A 19,345-nucleotide genomic window follows, 5' to 3' on the forward strand; every position below is an offset into this window, starting at 1 on the left:
TCCTTGCTTGAGCATATTCTCTTTGCGGTGTAATACCTAGTAAGATTAAGCTTTTTTTCCCCTTAAATATATGCCACTTCATCTGTGGCTTTGCTGAAGCTTACCAAACAGTTATCTTTTCTTTCTTCCCCTTTTAAGAAGATGATGAATTTAAGGAGATTCAGTAGCAGAAATAAAAGACATTCTCCTTCATTTGTCTGGTCTCAACACTAAACCGTTCATTCTTTCTGGTTTGTGTTTGCCTAATCAGATTAGTCTTAAAATCTTTTAAGGTGGGAGTCCTGTGCACTTTCCCAGTTCCTGAAATATGCTCTTGGCTATGTTTTGGTTGATTTTAAGACAAGTAGCCTTTCCTTTAGCTTTATTCTTTTGGCAAGACTTTTTCAAAGCATACTCCAGGCACAGCAAAAAAATCCAAAGCAAACAACTGGTGAGGACATGGACCAGAAACAGAGCGAGTCTCTGAGCAGGGGAAGGCAGGGGATTCTCTAGAGGCTGTTTTTTAAAGTAGGGATGGAGAACACCTCGTGCCTGAATGAAGGTACATACCGAAGAGTACTTCCACCAACACAGAAGAAGCAGCAGCTCAAGAGGAAGCACTTGCAGAGTTATACTCAGCAGGGGACATGGATGAAATTATAGTCCAGCCTCCTAAAAGGATTCAGAGGGGGGAGAAGAAAAACAAAACTGCTGCGTTAAGTCTTATCTCTATGTCCATGGCAAGCGTACAAGTTAAAGGTCCCATCACAGGTACATGGCAATTAGTGTAAATTTGCTGTTAAATGGGAAGGCCTTTTAATTTTATGGCTGAAGTTTACAGTAACTTCTTTAATCAATAGTTTAAATGAAGAAAATAAAACACTTTAACTGCATGTAGGACTCCAGAGCATTGTGCTTTGTTTTACTTTTGGTTGCTTGTTCTGAAGGGATTAGATTAAGCGCTTAAAAAGCTTAAATACATAGGAGGTGATTTTACTTTCTTTTATTGTGATATAAATTTGGGATAGTTCAATTAAAGCGAATGGGTATATACAGGTATAAAACTTGTGTAACGCTAAGAGCATAAGTCCTATAGACTAAAGAGACCAAGAGGTTACTATAAATTGGAAAGATATTGAGCACTTGTTTGTTGCATAACTGTCACTGAGTCATCACTTTTAAAACAATGTATTATATCATTTTTATCCTTGATGTGTAGCTTTCATGTTCACTGGGAATAGATAGATTTTGCAGGATTATGATTATGTCTTTAAATCTTTCATTTTGGTTGTGGTTGCTATGTTACAAGACAGGGATTTAGAAAAAAAAAAAACCTCTTTGCTTTGTTGGAAATTCAAAGCTTTTCAGAAGTTAGATGATGGAAAATGGGTAAGTTTTTAGACCTAGGTTTTGTGTGGGTTTTTTTGTGTTGTTTTTGGTTTTGTGTTTTGTTTTTTTTTTTCCCCAAACAGCTTGGGGTTATTGCTGAGATACAGGTGTGATGGTATCACTTTGTAAATGAGGCCTATTATGGGTGCCAATTAAAGAGAAGGCATTAGTGTGAGGCAGGAAAGACTTGAAAGAAAATGCAGGGAACCCTGCTAGCGGGCTGCTGGAGTTACGCTTTGCGAGTGGTGGCAACGCTGCTCTTCAGCCCTTTGACCTTCACCCATCCTGGGCAGCAGTGACCTCCGTTCAGCTGGGCAGCTTTGGGGCCTCCCCTTGGATCAGGTGGGGAAGCTTTGGTGCTCCAGCTCCATGCTGGGCACTTCCCTCTGGCCGCGGTTGGGCGTCGCGGTGTGAGAGCGTTGTGTGCCTTGATTGTAACAGGTCTGTGGGACCTGCTCTTCTGCCGCCTCGCTGGCTGTTCAGCAGGGAAATTCACAGCACTGCTTATGATGTGAAAAGCCTTTCAGCTTCATCAGCCAAGTACCCCCCTAGATACCTCAAGCACGCAGTTTATTGTTTCTAAACTAGCAGGTTTTGCTTGCCCGTTGTCTTAAGCAGACTGATATAACTGTGGCTTCTGGAGCTCCCCATCTGGGACATTAGCTAGTCCTCTTAACCATCACCAATGGGGTATGTCAATCTTTGAGGTAGCTACACCTCCTGTAACTCAAACAGTATTGTCAAAAACTGCAACAAGCCTATTGGGAATCCAAAGGGAAAGGTTGAGATTATTTTTTTTAGCTGTAGTAAGAGGTCTGTAGATGAACATGGATCACAGCTGGGCTTGCAACAACACTGAGTTTGCATCAGTCTAGGTACTGGTAGGAGTTAAAATGAGATGTTCAATCTATGGCATTTGAAACTGTTGCTAGCAACAGGTTTTGGCATAGGGATTACAAGCGTACGCTGGAGCTAACTGACCCAAATGTGTAATGTCCCTTGGACTTCCAGAGTTATCCCACTCTTCACCCTCTGGGGATGGTGAATGGCTTGCCTGGACGGCACTGGCCCCTTAGCTTAGCGCTGGTACAGCGCGTTTCTTGTACGGTGTGCTCTGACAGCAGAACATCCATAGTGGCATTGGTGGCTTTGGTCATTTTTGTTCAGTTGCAGGAATTACAGTCATGTCATAAACCCACTGTGGACATTGCTAAGAATTTGCAACTACTGGCTTGAAGTTGCCAAAGTTACAAAAACCCCCAAGTATTTGCCAGCCAGTAATCTCTGGGTTTTTTTGCTAATGGCTATTAACGAGCTTCTGATTAAATATAGAGATATTATGCAGTCAGTTTCTCTTTGTTAAGTAATGTTAATTCTCATTGTCTTTAGTGTAGTCCATAGATGGGCAAGCTAATAATGAGTATCAGCCAGGCTGCTTAAAACCTTGCAAAGAGTCTGCCACAAAGCTCTCTGAGGTCACTGCATCCATCTGGAAAGATCTTGCATTAGGTTTCCTGCTGGGTGGGATAGCAATCCCTTGGATACATTTCTGGTGTAGTGGGCTTGTTCGTGGCTGTGCAAATGTGTACCTTTTAAATAGCTGATGCTTGGGAGTCAGGATTTGTTACCGGAAAATTCCGGACAGCTGAGACTATGTCCAGCTGGGAAGAAGCAGGATGGGCTGATGGGGCTGAGGCTTTGAGCTGCTCCCAGCAGAGCAGGTGCTGGCTGCAGCACCCAGTAGCTGTTCGTTAAGAACTAAAGGGATTTTTTTTTTTTTTTTTTTAGATTCAGGGGCTGATGAAGTTTAATTATCTCTGAGCTCAGATTTAGTTATTTTGCATAATTGTAATCACTGATGGCCTAATTTTCATAGGTGTTAACTCCCACAACTCATGCTGAATAGGAGAAGCAGGTGCTCACACCTCTGGAAATGAGTCTTTAGGATCCAGAGTTCACAGCTGACTACTAAGCCAGACATTGATAATCAGTTTTTTCTTTAGTCAATTATCATTTTTACTTCCCTAAAACAACTGTTTCCATGGCTGCAGAGAGAGGTGTGTGTTCTGTATTTGAGCTTCTAGTTTTGAAAGTGTAGAACTTGAAGAGCATGATGTCCTGAAGTGGTGTGGAGGAGGAACCCTCTTCACCCCATGTTTGATGAAGAGCACTTTTCATTGCCTTTGTGATAAGAGAAGGTTGCATTTAACACTGCAGGCCCAAGAAATGTTATGAGGAATCCCCAGAAAGGACTCCTAGAAGAAAAAAATTGTTAGCTGTGCTTTATATGTTGTGGGAGTTCAAGTATTTCATGCTTGTCATGTGAAAAGTGCATTCTTTATTGTTTTCTCTGTTGGTAATAAACCCTGTGAGTGTATCCAAATTTGGACACGATACTGTATATTATTTAAGAGAGCATGACAGCTCATCCAAAAAGCACCTGTAAAATAAAAGTAATTGGCAGTATTCACAAACGTTTGCCATGAGTATGTTACAAAATTCATAAATGCTTTGTGGCTAGAAATCATTCTTATGCCTGTATTTACAGCATAAGAATTTAAGAGGACATTGCTGTTTGCTCAGGCAGACTAATGTATTTATTTTTTATATAATTTTGAGACGTGTGTTTCCTTGCTGTAGCTGTAGTTGGGAACAGATACTCACTAAGGAGAATACACAATTAGAACGTGAAAGACTTTTTCTGCAGCGACACCCCATTGCGCTTGAGTTTACAGTGATCAGTCAGCAGGTTAACAGGCAGATGTAGTTTTAACAACTGTGGATCCGCTGTAAGAGGAGAGAGCATTTATCTTGAGGATAAAAGAAGGAAATTATTTTACATAGTATACATTACACTAAACCCAACGATTGTATGGAAAAAGTAAACCATGAAATTTAGAGGAGCAAAGGAATAAAGCAGCAGAAGTGTGAACAGATTGGTTATAAAACCAATATTGCCTAAGATTTGTGTTCAGGAAGCTAAGAAAGACTTCGGGCTCTTATTTACTCCACTGATACTGTGACCTGTGAACCAAACTGAATTATGCCTGTGAAAACTGTTGTATTAGAAATATGCTCTACATTTTCAGACATGATGGGGAAATAACTTTTGCTTTCCACTGATACACAATATGGTTTTCCCCACAGTTTTAAGAAGTCCTTTCTGCCATTTAAGCTGGTGCACACCAATGATGATTCTGTACAGCATTCACATATCTGTGCCCAAGAGAGTTATCCTTCCTTGAAACCATTAGTGCTGTTTAGATGTGGACAGAATATAGAGTGAAAGTATTTTTATCGAGAGCTTGCTGTGTATCTCAGCTTCTGGAAACTGAAATGAGAGAACTGCGTTACTTTAGCCCATCCCTTGGAGAAATCGGTAGTACCCTAGGCATTTATAAAGCTGTCACCTGTAGAAAAGCCGCCCGGTGCCTGGAGCTCCATTGACGTATGTAGGCTTTTAGCTATTAAGTGCATTTCAGAGTGAGATGTCCAGCTCTTGGCAGAGAGGTGTGGTTTAGTGGTTTGAGCCACATGTTTGAAAACTGGTTTTCGCACTTAATCGAACCTCTTAATCTTCATTCCTTCCTTGCACTCTGCTCAAAGGTGTTGTCAGGATGATTTAGTGTTTCAGAATGCTTTGGAGATTAGTGTGATGTGAAAAGTTTTACACAAGTACTCCAGACAAATAGCAAATACTTAACCTTTGCAAATCTAACATTCAAAATGTTTCAGAACATTCCCTGTTTTGGACAGGGAAATGCTGCTATAAAGATTAAACCAATTGTATTTTGTCATGCAATAAAGTACTGCTCCCTCACCCACAGGCTTTCAAAACCTCTGGTTTTACCTGCTCTCTTTTATTTCCAAAGGTTTGCCTGGAGGACTTCTGAATGGAAAGCTTGCCAGGTGTCCCTCCTCCTTGCCCAGAAGGACCCTCGCCAGCACAAGCACGTAAGCCTCTGTGGAGGTGGCATACAAACCCGGGAGGTCTACTGCGGCCAAATCACCGTGGAACTCGGGATGCACCGGCTGAAGGAAGGTACGCGTGTAGGGTCATTCTGAAATGTCTAGCCCAAGTAGATCTGAGTAAGAGAAACGGGAGGAAGAAAAAAGTAGATAACATGCAATTGTTAGTGGGCTTTGGCTGGCTGATGCCCTCGTTGTGTCTGTGCTCACACAGGGAGGTGTTACTCAGCATCAGAGGGAGCAGGAGGGCATGGTCCTCAGGGTCCTGAGGAACTGCCAGGAGCCACAGCCTTCTGGGGTGAATTGCTGCCAGTTCTGTAGGTTACTTGTGTGGGAGGGTTTTAAAGGATGAACGAGGTAAATTTTGCTTGCAGTTGAGTTTTGTTCCTCTTCATATATCAGGTAGTCCAGACCCTTGGTATCTGAATACAGTTATTTGTGGTTTTAGTCCTGGTTTAGAGTATAAAAAAAGATGTCACACTCCATTCCAGATATGGCTTTAGCCTCCGCTTCAGACTGATACACAATCTTTCTTGTGATTTGAAGGGGAAAGCAAAAATAATATTGTCACAACTTCTGAGCAGACAGACAGTTTTTGGACTCTGTAAGTGAGTTATATTCCTTTTAGAAGAATAATGAGTAGTTACAGATGCATGATGAATAATTCATCTTAGGCTGTTTTATTTACTCTATGTAGTGCTCTTCCAGAATATGTTTTTGAGCAGAGATGTAAGATAATAAGAACACAATATCGTATCTTTAGATTTATTTACTTGCAAAGGCAAAGCAAATGTTTCCTGTATGCCTGGTGTGTCCTGGCATCCCACAGAGACTGAGATTATAGAAAACCAGACCCATTTTAATCTTTGCTCAGTTCATGCATAGTTGCTGCTGCGCCTTCATCCAAACGTCTAGCACTACCTTGCTCTCCCAGCACAACTGCCGCTCTGTTTTTCACACAAGTGTGTGATGCACATGACTTGCAAAGTAAGAGAAGCGCTGATGATGAGAGGTGTGTAACGTTTCTTGACTGTCTTTGTCCTTCTGACTGCTTCTGTGGTCCATGCAGCCACTGTACAGCAAGTTGGTGAGCTGCAAGCTTTAACTGACTTCATGCACACTTCATTCTTCTTTTTCAGTATTGTGAATTACTCAAGAAGATTAGAGGAGTGCACCTGAAACCCTTGCACCAACGTAATTCACAACAGAATTGGTGCTATCTATCCAGTGTGTGATCACCTGCAGGTTTTTCCTTTATTCAAAGTTCAGTTCAGCTTGAAAATTGGAAGCCATCCCCTCAACGAAACGCAAAAACTGGGATATCTCTTCCTTGTTTTTACAGTTCTAACTCTTTCTCTAAAAACCCCAATAAATTCATATAGGCAACTGAAAAAAACAAATGAGCAGAGCAATTACACAAGATATAAATTATTACTGCTGTTTCAAGGCAGTACTGCTGATATGCAGTAGTCCTTAGAAAGTGAGAACCCCATCTGTAGTCAACATAGTCACATGTAAATAGAAGGAGGGAAAGCCTTCCCTGTTATCCTTCCCTATCCAGTAATATTCACTCTGTATCGTTTGCTAACTGATCAATCTTTGTTCTTTGAGTAAGTAAGGAATGACATCTTGTTTGGCCTCTTTTCTGCCAATCTGTACGGATGGAATAGTTGTATTCATCAGTAGGTCATCTCATATTTTATTGTACCATTTTTTCAGTGGTGGGGAGAAGATGAGGAAGTTAATCGTTCCACGTATAGGCAAATATATAGAGTCTAATTGCTACCATCAAAAGTACAGTAATTTTTCTTTCTTCACCTCTTGAGTGTCCTTAAAGGGATCATTCAGGAATCAAACAAGCGAGTCTAATAGGATATTACCGTCCATCACGGTTGTTATTCTTCTGGTTACTTCCAATGAGAATTTGGACCTGGTCCCAATGACATATGTGAAAGAAGATTTTGTCCTGTGGTCTGTACAACAGCATCCTTGGATAAAATATGTTGAATCCTAGTTGGAGACAGGTACCATCTGTGTTGTATTTCTACATATTGCTCAAAGCTTTTTTATCCCCCAAGGATATCTCTCACATTTTTAATTTGCTTAGTCTTCCCATCTATTTCTTCTTTTATTAAAATGTGTATATTTAGAAAGAGACCTCCCGTTTTCTTGAGTCCTTATATATCACTTATTCAGAAGGTTAAGTCTGCTGAAGTCTTTCTAGATTTTGATTCTAAAATTCCAACTTTAAGATACTGGAAATGGAAAATTTTCACTCAGGTATTACTTTCAGAAATGCATAGATAAGAGTTCATATCTTTCTCCCCCAAGAGGTGACCTAACTAGGAAATCCCTGTCTTGATCCAACTGAGGTTATATATTTTTTAGGTCTTGAGGAGGAAGTCCATACTTTCAACATGAGTGATGAGTTATTTGGAAGCAGAAGGTCTTCCAGTCTTTGAATTTTTTTGTAATATTCTTGCATTCTGTGACTCTTACATCTGGGGAAGGCTGGCAGGAAACAGTAAATAGGTAAGGTGTTGGGTCATTCAGGTGTCTGTTCCTGTGTATGTAGGTGAGCCAATGTATAGACACCTAAGTTAAGAGACTGCGCTATTTTTAACCATTAGCTGTTCTGTTCAAGGAATCTACATCTCTACACGGTGGTAAGGCTTTAGTTAATTTAGACTGAACTTTAACGTAATTAGCTTTAAACAGATCCTCGTGTGTTTTTTTCTTTTTAAGTGTCTCCTTGAATTTTACACATTTGAATTTACAATGCTTAATTTTCACAGAGAGGTGGTCATCTGATACTTCAAGTTTATCATTATTCTTTTCATATCCAGAGATGCAAGCGGCAAATCTACATGTTTGAAATGGTGTTGTTTTTAAGGAGAGAAATTTTGCACGAAAAGTAGCATAGAATATGCAAGTGAGCTACCTATGGTACAGCTCCGATCTGCACTTCCTCTCTGGATACTTCCTGATGCCTGTGCCTGGATGTGAAACAAACTGTAGACGTGGTGGTTACCCTTCTTCATACCTCTTTTTTGATGTAAATCTGCTCACTCATATGGAAACTCTTAAACAAAGCAGAAATGCAGATCCTCAACTTATATTCAAAGCGAAACACTGCCAACATGGGACACATTTTCTTCTCTTTTGTAAGTGGGGTTTTCTGATTTGATGTAGCATTTTATAGAATCAACAGTCACAAAAATCTTATCTTAGATGTGTTTTCCCACAATAAATTTTTCCCATGATAAGTTTTTATTAATCTGAGTGAACAACACTAACTAACAATCCCCAGTTCACCAACAAAAAAAGACATTTGATAAAAGCATGGAAGAATATTATGCAGTGATCAGTTTATGAAATCTCATTCCTTATTTAGCAATACAACTCTCCTCTCAATCACAGTAAGTCCAATAATATGGGAATTAAAATTCCTCTTAGAGTCTGGGAAAGGTGTCTGTATTTATGTTCAAAAAGTTAATGAACTTATGAGGTTCCTATATTTAATCTTATTCCTCATTTAATATTCCTATATTTAATCGTATTTTTTACCTTCTCTCCTGAAGGCCAGGGCGTATCCTTCTGTTTTCTAATTAAATTTTGCTTTTTGGATTTATCTAGAGACTATGACTCTTTCTCAGTAGTCTGGGGGACGGCATCCTTTATAAGATTCTCCAGAAGCATCTCCTCTCTTCTCTGAACTAGTTATCTGCTGTCTTTAGTGACTGGCATTGCTATTCTCTCCATATATTCTGTGGCTTTCTAACTAGGGATCTGCTTGCTCTGTCATTATTTTGTAAAATTGAGCCTTACATATATTGTCTTTTTTTTTCTTTTTTACTTCTTTGAATGAGATCCAATTTAGCCCTCACTTTCAGAATTTTCTGATAATGTTTTTTTTGAGCCTGTCTGCTTAAGTTTTAATTACTGGACTGAAAAGACATTTGTGAAATGCTGTTCTTTCTTGAATCTTCTTTGTTGTTAACCCAGCATAGAAAACTTGGCTAATAAAATGTATCTGTTACTACTGTTTCACCAGAAAATCACTGAAGTTTCCCATCTTTTTAATCTTTGTTATTTCCCATCCGAAAATCCACATTAAATTCTCATACCTGTACAAGGTTCTAAAGTTTTCTTTACTTTTTTTTTTGCTTAATGAGTGTCTCCATTATATTTGTCTTTATATATTTGTTTTTATTTGATCTTGAATTTCAGTAGCAGGTGTGTGAGGTATTTATTGTTCTTAGATAGCCTTATTCTAAGACTAACAAAGGCCTTTGTTATTCTTAAATAATCTTTAGTGTTTACCTGCAAAACTATTTCTCACAGAAGTCTTTATTACTTTTCTACCCCTCTTTCCTCTGAGAGATACTCAACCCTCACCTGTTGGTAGACATAATTTCTCAACTTACTTCACTGCAGTTCACCAGCATATACCTATTTTTGCTTTATTTACAGGATGTGATCCATCTGCTTAATGTTACGTAAGATTTTTTTGTAAACTTGTGCGTCACCAGCTGTAGCAGCAAGAACTCCTTTAGTCTGTTTACAGTTCAAGACTTAGTAAATACTCAAGTACCTTTTCAGGTCTAATCGTTACTTTCTGTTCCATACCCGTGCGCGTTCCCTGATGTATTTTTTTGTCTTACAAGCCACTTTCAGACCATTTGGGGATTCTGTCAGTAAAGTCAAATTGTTTCCTTGCACTTTCATTTAAGTCCTTTTTACGTGAGTCTCCAAATGATAGTTTTATAGCCTTTATCCTTTCTTGCATTCCACAAAACAGTGAGCTTTCTCCCTGGTTCCGATAGACAAAAATGTTTAATCCTGTCTTATCTGATGTGTGAACTTTTCAGATTATCCTTAATTCCCAGAGAGCAGGTGTTTTGGCACTATGTTTTACTTTCCAGAAATTAGTGTCTGTTTAGAATTGCACAGAGAAGAATTTGAGGACTCCTTTCAATCATATCTTGAATTATTCTGTATTTATTCTCATTCCTTTCTTTCTGCCCCGTTGTCTTCTTTAGCTCTAAAATGCGCATTTTTGCCTTCTTCGCTCTGTACGCTCCGTTTCCTAAGGAAGGTGCCGTGTTTTTTCCCCTGCAAGTTCTTTGTTCTGCTCTGAATCATGATCTTCCAATGCGTGTCTTCTGGGGGATTAGTGTTTCAAATTGGTACATGCGGCATCTGTTCAATAAATGATGGAAGTCATTTCAGGAAGAGAAAAACAGCAGCGAAGAGTCCTGTTGGAATGTGCCACCCCCCCTTGGATGCTGGCTGGCTTGTGAGCCACCGGGTCAGACCCCTTGGAAACAGTAAGTTGCTTGTGCAGGTTGTTATCACTTATGGCTGTTCCCACCCTGCATATTTATTGCCCCAAACCCTTGTGTTGATGGAGATAAGCTGCTTGTACGACTTGGTGTGGGATACGCACTGTAGGAATGAGTATGGACCCTGTGTGGAGTACCAGCCCTGTATTAAATGCACGCTGTTTGGTATTCCCCTCCGCCCCACCCCCCCCAGATTTATGCTGGTAAAGCTGCAGGAAGGAGATTGATTTACTCTACAGAAATTAGAATCTAGGGATTTTTGATGGTTAAATCAGGTTGTCCTTGTCTGGTTTATGAAATTGGAAGGGAATATATGAGTAATGAGAAAACTTGACTAGAACCATAGGGGCCAGAGAACTGATGGTCAGCAGTGGTGTGAAAAAAAACCCCAACTTTGTTCGACTGGCTCATGGTACAGCAACAGGAGCACCCAGCCTGGATCTTAGTTGTCTGGAATCACAGAAACCACATCCTCAGGTGGAAGAACCCCCCACACACACACCCCCCCCCCGGGATCCCTCTCATCCCAAAGTAGTTATTTATCCTTGGGCTGACCAAACTGGCTTGAAAAGATGAGAAATATACCTCTGAAGTGTAAAATATATTCAGGCAAATCTGCATCAGATTTATATTGCTGGGATGCCGAGTTATTGATCTGTAAGCTCACCAAATGCTGAGCAGAATTTAGGAGATACAACTCACATAATGGAAAAATAAATATGTAACAGCTGGCTTCTTCGGGGGAAACCCTTTAGAAGCGAGAGAGGAAATGATTTTATTCAGATCATTGCGGTGCTTGACAGTAGTGTTTAAATGTGTATTTCAAAAATTTTACTTTCAATCCATTAGGGAAAAAAACATTTTCCCTAATGTCTTTTAGAGGTGTAGTATTTTCAGTTCTTTCATGTCTAGAAACTAATTAAAGTAAAATGAAGAGAATAATGTATAAAAAGACTTTGACAGTGAGAGAAATGTGCCTTCTAAAAGGTGCCTTCTAAAGAATATGCCTTTTTTTTGTCAACAAGCTATTTGATATGACCATGAAATATTTATCCCTTTATAAATACTTTTATTTAGATAGCTGGCTTTTGTATGCAGCAAATAATAGGCTGCCCAGTCAGTTTATATGAGGCACTAGGTTTTAGTTCAGGGTTTTATCTTTGAAAGCTAAGATTTTAATTGCATTTGTATTTTTGTCGTTATTTTTTGCCACTGGAACTGGATTATTTTTATTCAAAACAGTGATGGTTTGTTCTGAGTAATTTTGTCCTGTTGTTGTTATGAGGATGGGGAGCCGCACTGCGTTCAAACAGTAATGTTGAGTGAGATGAAAAAATAAAAGGATTTGTATGTGAGGCTACACCACAAACTGGGACACTGGGGAGGGAGGGCGAAGGCAGTGGTGGCTGGGCTGGTCCTGGAACACAAGACATTGGAGATGAATCAAGCTTGTGAGCTTGTGCCAGGTCTGCATGGAGCAGCCCTACTGATTTTGGGGTCCGGGCTGGCCTGGCCCTGCGGTGAGCAGACTAGCTTGGCATGTCACTAGCTTAGCTGTGGGCCACCTGTACCGTGTCCTGGTATCATAGATACATCCATAGCGGTGCTTTTCCTGTGGTACCGGGACCCCTGAAGTGATGCACCATTCACAGAACAGATTTCTGCTCCTCGGTGCTCCTCCTTGTTGAATTGATGCTGCACTTAGCGATGGGCAACATTCACGCTTTTATGAAGCTTTCATGAAGTATATGCTCACCGTTGGGTATTCTCCCCTGTTTTCCTTGCGGCTTCTCTCACCGTCTCTGGCAGTCTGTCCCTGTGATTTCCAGCATCTGGTGGCCTTTTCCAGATAACAGCCAGCAAGGCTCAAACACCCTGGAGAATCCCTTTTTCCCATCACTGCCTTCCCTGGCATCCCAGTGTCCCTGTTGCCTGCACTGTTTTTCCTGGACACTCTTATTGACTTGTCACCTCTGGTCTGCTCAGTCACGTGGCTGCTGGTGGGAAGCCCCATGTCCACTCTGAATTTTTGCCAGATCTGCAGTTTCTGTTGATAATCTCTACAAATTCTGCTGTAGCAAAACAACACACTATCCCACCTGGGATCAGGATCCTATTGTACAGCAGAGGGCATGGACACAGGGAAACTTTTTATTCCATGGAGTGCTAATAGTCTGTGTCACTTTAATAAAATTGCGAGGATCTTTATTGTTCTGAAATACATTAAACCGTTGTTGCTCTTGGCAATCCGCTATTAACCCTCTTTCATGCTGTGATTAGCCTTCTATTCATACTTTGTTTCTTGTCTATTAAATAGATTTTAATTGAAAATAGGACTTCAAATTTGTGCCTTGTGGCTTCAAAACTAATTGATTCTTCTCAAAAGCATAAAGGAGCCCTTTCCATCAGGCACGGGGTGCGTTAGGCTTTTTAATGGAGGGATGCACCAGACTAGGATTGGCGCCGTTTCCAGCCTAGTTAAATTACATTCACTGCTTCTCCTTTGTCTAATCCTTCGGTTTTGCTACAAAAACAAGTCTTTCAGGTTAGGGAAATTAGTTACAATTGTTGTGCTGGGTTTATCCCTGTTATGTTTTACACATGTAGGTGTTTTTATAACGCAGCTCATTCCTTTGTGATTTTCTCAAGTAATTTCCCTTTTTATTGATCCGAGTGTCTTTGGTTTACAAGCCTGGCAAAGGCAGTAAGAATTTTCACAAAAATGTGCTGTCCCTTTCTTGTACCCTGGCAATCATTAATTTGGCTTAGTTGTCCCGAAAGATATGGCAAACATCTGGATTTATTGCCTTGAGAACTGAATACTAGCTAAAATATGGCTGCACCAGTATGTAAGAGACAGCCCTGATATTCTTTGCATATATTCCAGATACGTTAGTGATATTTAGAAATGTCTCATTTAGGTGTTAATATCAGAAATACTTGTTTTTTCATTGTAAAAAGGAGTGAAGTTAAGGTCCAGGGAAAAAAGTGTTATTTACCTCCTGAGGAGTTGGAAAAACTAAATTTGAAAGGAATCACTGCAGTCAAAATGCTGTCCTATACATTCCTCCCTCTGTCTGGTTATCATTGCTTTTTAACATAGTGTTGGTATGTATGCCTGCAAGTATGTGTCCACATGACTATATTCACACATAATTTATCTGTTGGCTTAAAATTACATTATGGAAATAATCGTATCAGAGCTGATTTCCTCTTCCACTCTTCCTCCAAATCACTACCTCAGTAAAAATATATAGGGAAACAAGATACTTTAGAACCCAATTTATTATCTCCTGCTGGTAGCAATAACCTGAAAATAACAGCAAATAGTAAAATTCAAACTTGAGGCAGCCACTGATGCTGGGAACAGCTGTAGCTGCGTTTATAAAGGATAGATTCAATATAACAGCTATAGAAATGTGCAATGTTTCAGAGGCTCCCAGATTAGTACTTGATTGCTTTTGCAAGTTTGTTCTATAGATTGGGAAGAACACTAGATTTTAAAAGGTACGAACAAGCGTAATAAATAAGCTGCTACTTGAATCAGAGATATTGCCTTCCCCTCCCACTCTTCCCTGCTTCTGCCTCTTCCCTTCCCCCAAAAAAGTGGCTAATATTCTTCCAAGGAAAATAATCACACAAAAAATACTTTTCCTGTATGAATGTAGGAAAATGCCATTACAGAGTCAATTATTGGGCGAAATCAGAAGACTGTCTGGTATATAAAGACAGTCCTAGCAGTTGTGTTCTTTTAATGTAGGCATAACGTAACGTTTTTTCCTGAACAAGACATCCCTAGCCAGGCTATCTGTGCCTTTTTGGAGGCTGCAGTGTGAGAGAAATTTGTCATATAAAAGGTTCACAGAAAAAAACCACTTTGTAGTTCATTAAAAGAAAAAAAAAAGGCAGAAAAATGGAGTATGAAAGAATAGCAACGTAAAATCACATCAGGCTTTTAAATAAAACCGATGGAAATCACAGGTGTCAATCAAATGGCTGAAGAAGGGATAAAACTGTCTTACAGAGGACCCCAGTGGTCCATCTAGTCAGTTTGGCTGTCGTGCTGGAAATTGTGGTGCTCTGTACCTGCCTGGTTTTGGAAAAGGATGATATTTTATATGCATTTATTAATGCAGTTTGTTTCTTTTTGTTCTTATCTTATTCCTGAAGACTTGCACTGGAAGATAGTAGTGACGTAGAGTGAGTATAAGCTGGCATAGACCTAGAATATATTTGGATATTTGATTAGAGTAGTCTGTATTTTCTGGTTTACATTTTATAGAATATATGGAATTGCCTAAGGAAGAGAGTAAACAAGCAGTCTTATACCAGTGACAAGTAGGATGCTGGTCCTGGGAAAAGAGCTCCCAGTGCTAGAATTAAATAGGGCATCAGCCCGAGAAAAGAAGAGAAGCAGGAGGGTGGCTGGCAGGGAGAGGAAGGCAGGGATTCCCCGCAGAATGGGAAGGAGTCTTCCATGAGTCTGTAACTTTCTGTAATCCATTTTTCTTGTTTCTCTTTTATCCAAAGTGAATTCAAAACACAAATTGTAGCTGGTTAGTTTTCAAGGCAGGAGAACCAACCTGCTTTATCTAGCGGCTTCTACATTTAAATAGTTAAATTGCAATATAGAAACAGCTCTTTCCTCCTCATGATTATTAGATTATTGCCAACGATGGCAGCTTGAGTTACAGCAGAGCAGGACTGGTCTTTATTCTTTTGGTTGACCACCTGCACTCAATTTTATTTCCTTTCACGTAAAAAATGATACAGTTTCACAAAGCTTGATGCCAAAAGGCAGGTTAAGCCATGCATGAGGCTTCTTGGTAAAATAAATACTCTTTATCCTTAAAACTCTTAATATTTATCTCATTCTGTCTGTCACTTCACTCGCAAGGTCTCTAGAAAAGGTCTGTTTATGCTAGCATTCAGGTGAATTGGATTTGTGCCACCTTGTAATCTCAAAATGAACATGTCAAAGGCCTTGCAGTGTCTCAGAAATCGTTCAGAAAATGGTCTTTTTTTACTAACGTATTATCTTCCAGCTTAGAATTAAATCACATCTGTTGTTTAATCCTGTTATTCTGATGAGCTGGAATCATAAGCACTGATATTGGTCTGAAGTCTCAGCTTCAGGATGTGAAAATCAAAATTTATTGGGATTATGAGCACCAAAGCCTTTTATTTAAAAAAAAAAAAAAAAACCAACCAGAAAAAAAGTTGTGTTCTTCTTCAAATGATTAATTTTAAAGAAAACAGTAAAATATCAGAAAAAGAAAAGTTTACTCATATATTGGGTGTATTTACATAAATTTTTGTCACGTAAATTCTGTGCATGGAAGCGAAGAAAAATAAGACATTAAAAATAAAAATGAGGATAAAGCAAACTCAGTAATATAAAAATTAATGAACTCTTGGTAATACCATGACAGAGTAAACTCAAACAAGCCTTTGCGTTTTGAAAGACTGCTTTGATATTCATTTATCTAAAGAGACAGCCAAACTCAGGCCATAATGTAATTAAAATGCAATACCATATAATGACTCAGAAGATAGTCTTTCCCCTTCTTTTCTTCCTCCTTGTGCCCTGAATAAAAAGGCGAGAGAAGTTAATTGAAACTAGAAATCTCTTATGATAAATGAAAATACAAAGGGAATCGGTTTTCAAAATTTATTGTCGGTATCCACGGAACTATACTGGTGGAGTTTGGGGTCCACACACCTCTTGCCTGAAGAGGTCTGGAGATCGGTGCCTGCCTTGGGTGCAAGCATCTCAAGGAAATGCCTCGCCTCCTCACGGGAAGAAGGATGCTTTCTGCTTATGCCTGTCTAGAAGAAGCAGAGGGCTCTGAGCTCTGCTCAGTTTTTATTGAAAGCAGATGAAGAAAATCCAGAGATCGGGACCCTGCATCTGTAGGCTAGAGGTGGCAGCGCCCGAGGTGGATGGGTATGGGGACATTGCCTCCGGCTCAGGCTTTTGTCACCTGCCTTTGCCTGGCTCCCAATTGCACTGTGAGTTTTTTGGGTTTCCTTCTTGCATGCCTTTCGCTTCAGTACAGTGTAAAGAGGTCTCCTTAGCCGTAGACATAGGGATTAGATTCCAGTTTGTTGCTCCAGCATTGTAGAAAATCAGCTTTGAATTTAGTTTTAAAGCACACATTCTTGATTAAGCATAGTCTTAATTGGCTTGCTCAGTATGGATGGTTTAGATAAAACTTTTAGTGCTTTGCTGAATGCAGGATTAACTTTTTGCTCTGGGAGATAGGACCCTAAGAAAGCACTGGATTTTGGTGCACTCTGGAACACTAAGGCCAGCAGTGAACTCTGGATTTCTGTGTGTTGGGCAGGGCCAAGTCACAGCCCTGCTTTTCTTTTTTGTCTTTCTGGTTTTTCCCCTCTTAGTTACTAGGCCAGTTGATGGAAAGCTGTGCTTGGATCCCCCTCCCGCCGCCTCCCAGCTGTGCAACCTGCCGTGTCCTTCCGAGTGCGTGGTGTCAGCCTGGTCGGCGTGGGGTCCCTGCCTTCAGGAGAACTGCCAGGACCACCATGGAGGAAGAGGTAATGGCTGCTCGTACATACCGCTTTTGTAGCACGGGGGGATCTAAAGCAAGTAATGGAATATTATGATAAGATTGCAAAAGCAGTGGTGTCAAATTCTACATTGGGAGCTTAATGTATTTTTCTTTAATATTAATCTAACCTAGGATGAAGCTCTTAGATGTGCGTGCAAGGAGTGGAATATGACCTTTAAAAGCTTTTTGCAGTTATTCTTGGGAGGGAAAAAAAAAAAAAAAAAAGATTTTCAGCCTGATTCAGATCTTTTATCCTGCACTGAACTTGTAAAAAAGGAGGATTTCTTGGGATAGCAGCTGCAGACCTCCACAGTGCCAGGCTGTCCCATCTGATCCCCCCTTGGAAGTCCTGCTGCATGCCGGGATTCAGGGACAATGCTGGGATTCCGGGACAACGCCTGCATGAGGTTGGCAGGCGTCAGGACAGAGGTGTATCCCACAGCCCTGCTGTCTTGGAGTTAGACTGACCCAAGAGGTTGTTCTCATTGATCTGGGTTTGCTTTAAATTGGTTTGGTTTAAATACCTGGAAGAAGAGTATGCAAATGTAATTTAACCTCCCTGGGTCTTAACTGACCAGTGTACATGTTCGTTGCTGCAATGCTGGGATTCATTGCGGAGCCTTTCCTGAGGGTCCAGGTTGAAAAGGTGACTATTGGAGTCCTTGCAGGGAATGAGTATTACTGTTTGGAAACTACACTTTTCTGAAGACAGCGTAATTTCTTAGAGTGAATGGAGCTGGTCAGAATTTTTCAAATTAAAACACAAATAATAAAAGATACATGCTTAAATATAAAGATTTGCAAATCCACTTAATTTTTAAATTATTTTGAGTTCTCTCTTTTTGCTTGTTTGAGAATGGTGGGAGTTTGGTCTGTTACATTCTCTGGGATGTTTTATTTTTAATTGTCTTTCCTGTTTCATGGCCAAAGCATTTCCATGTGGCTATCACTAATGCTGTATATTTGTCCTTTCTCTGAGACTGGTGTAGGAAAAGCCACCATTATTTTTCCCCTGCCTTTCTTAGAATTCTGTGTCATTTAGATAACAAATCATGCTGAAAGATACTTGCGTAATAGTTCTGCATTTTATATAGCAACATGTCGTTTGGTTTTATTCAGAAGGAGGTAGATTATGTAATCAATTCTTTCATTACTTCTGTAACCTTTTTCTTCTACTTTACATTTGAATCTTCCAATTTAATAGGGTGTCATTTCACAGAGGTCTGATATGCATTATGTATCAGAAATCCTTACACCTTTATAAAGCAGAATACTAATTTCTTAGTAAACTGCTCTGCTGTGTCGCAAAACAAGTCTTTTCATTAGTGAATTCCCAGGCAGAATATAGATGTCCTTTATATCTTCAATTCCTTAACTGTTTCTTTCTTTATCTTAATGTTGTCATTACATTAATATATGCATCAGTGGCAAATTCCTATATTTGGACATGTGTATTTCTGTCCAGTGTTGATGAAAAGGGAAAAAGAAATGTCAAAAATATGGGTTGTTGGAATTCTTTACATGCAATTCAATTTTGCATGCCCAGGCTGTCTTTGCGTGCAGAAGTCTGTCCAGTCCAGCCAAGTGCTGTCCCAGTCAATTCAGTTTGTAAGTGTTGTGCTCTTGTTTATCTTTTAGCCCCTGGTTCCAGATGCCCTATATAGTCCTCTGGCTACTAGATTATTGGTATAAATATTTTTTTTGCTGTTGTTCGGTTAATTCAGTTTCTCTTTTTCCAGGGTTTAGAATGAGACATAGGCAAGTGATCGTGGATCCGGTAGGCACCCTGGCAGGTTGTCCGCACTTAGTTGAATCTATTCCTTGTGATGAAGACCCAGTGTGTTACGAGTGGATTGTTTCAGAAGGAATATGTGTGACTCACCATGGAAAATGTGGACCTGGAAACCGCATCCTGAAGGCTGTATGCAAGAACAAGAAAGGTGCGTAATGCTTTAGTCTGAAAAGCCCCATGGTTTTTCATGCCTCCTTCTAAAACGGCATTCTGCTGCGGAGCAATTGCAGTTATTTACAATAGCTCTTTACATAATTTTTATGAAACTTTCAGATTTTTTGAGTTGACTGTGATGCTTA

At 39.9% G+C, this 19,345-nt stretch overlaps 1 protein-coding gene across 1 annotated transcript in view; it reads left to right on the forward strand.

Moving 5' to 3' along the window:
- The window catches only part of THSD7B (thrombospondin type 1 domain containing 7B), a 535,716-nt gene that overhangs the window by 335,886 nt on the left and 180,485 nt on the right, over nucleotides 1-19,345 (forward strand). The window contains exons 7-9 of the mRNA XM_080399624.1: nucleotides 5,241-5,410; nucleotides 17,085-17,240; nucleotides 18,994-19,194. Of these exons, the coding sequence (XP_080255750.1) occupies nucleotides 5,241-5,410; nucleotides 17,085-17,240; nucleotides 18,994-19,194 (527 nt within the window). The remainder of the gene's footprint in view (nucleotides 1-5,240; nucleotides 5,411-17,084; nucleotides 17,241-18,993; nucleotides 19,195-19,345) is intronic.

The sequence above is a fragment of the Falco punctatus genome (genome assembly GCF_963210335.1).
Source record: "Falco punctatus genome assembly, chromosome: 8".
Lineage (NCBI taxonomy): Eukaryota > Metazoa > Chordata > Aves > Falconiformes > Falconidae > Falco > Falco punctatus.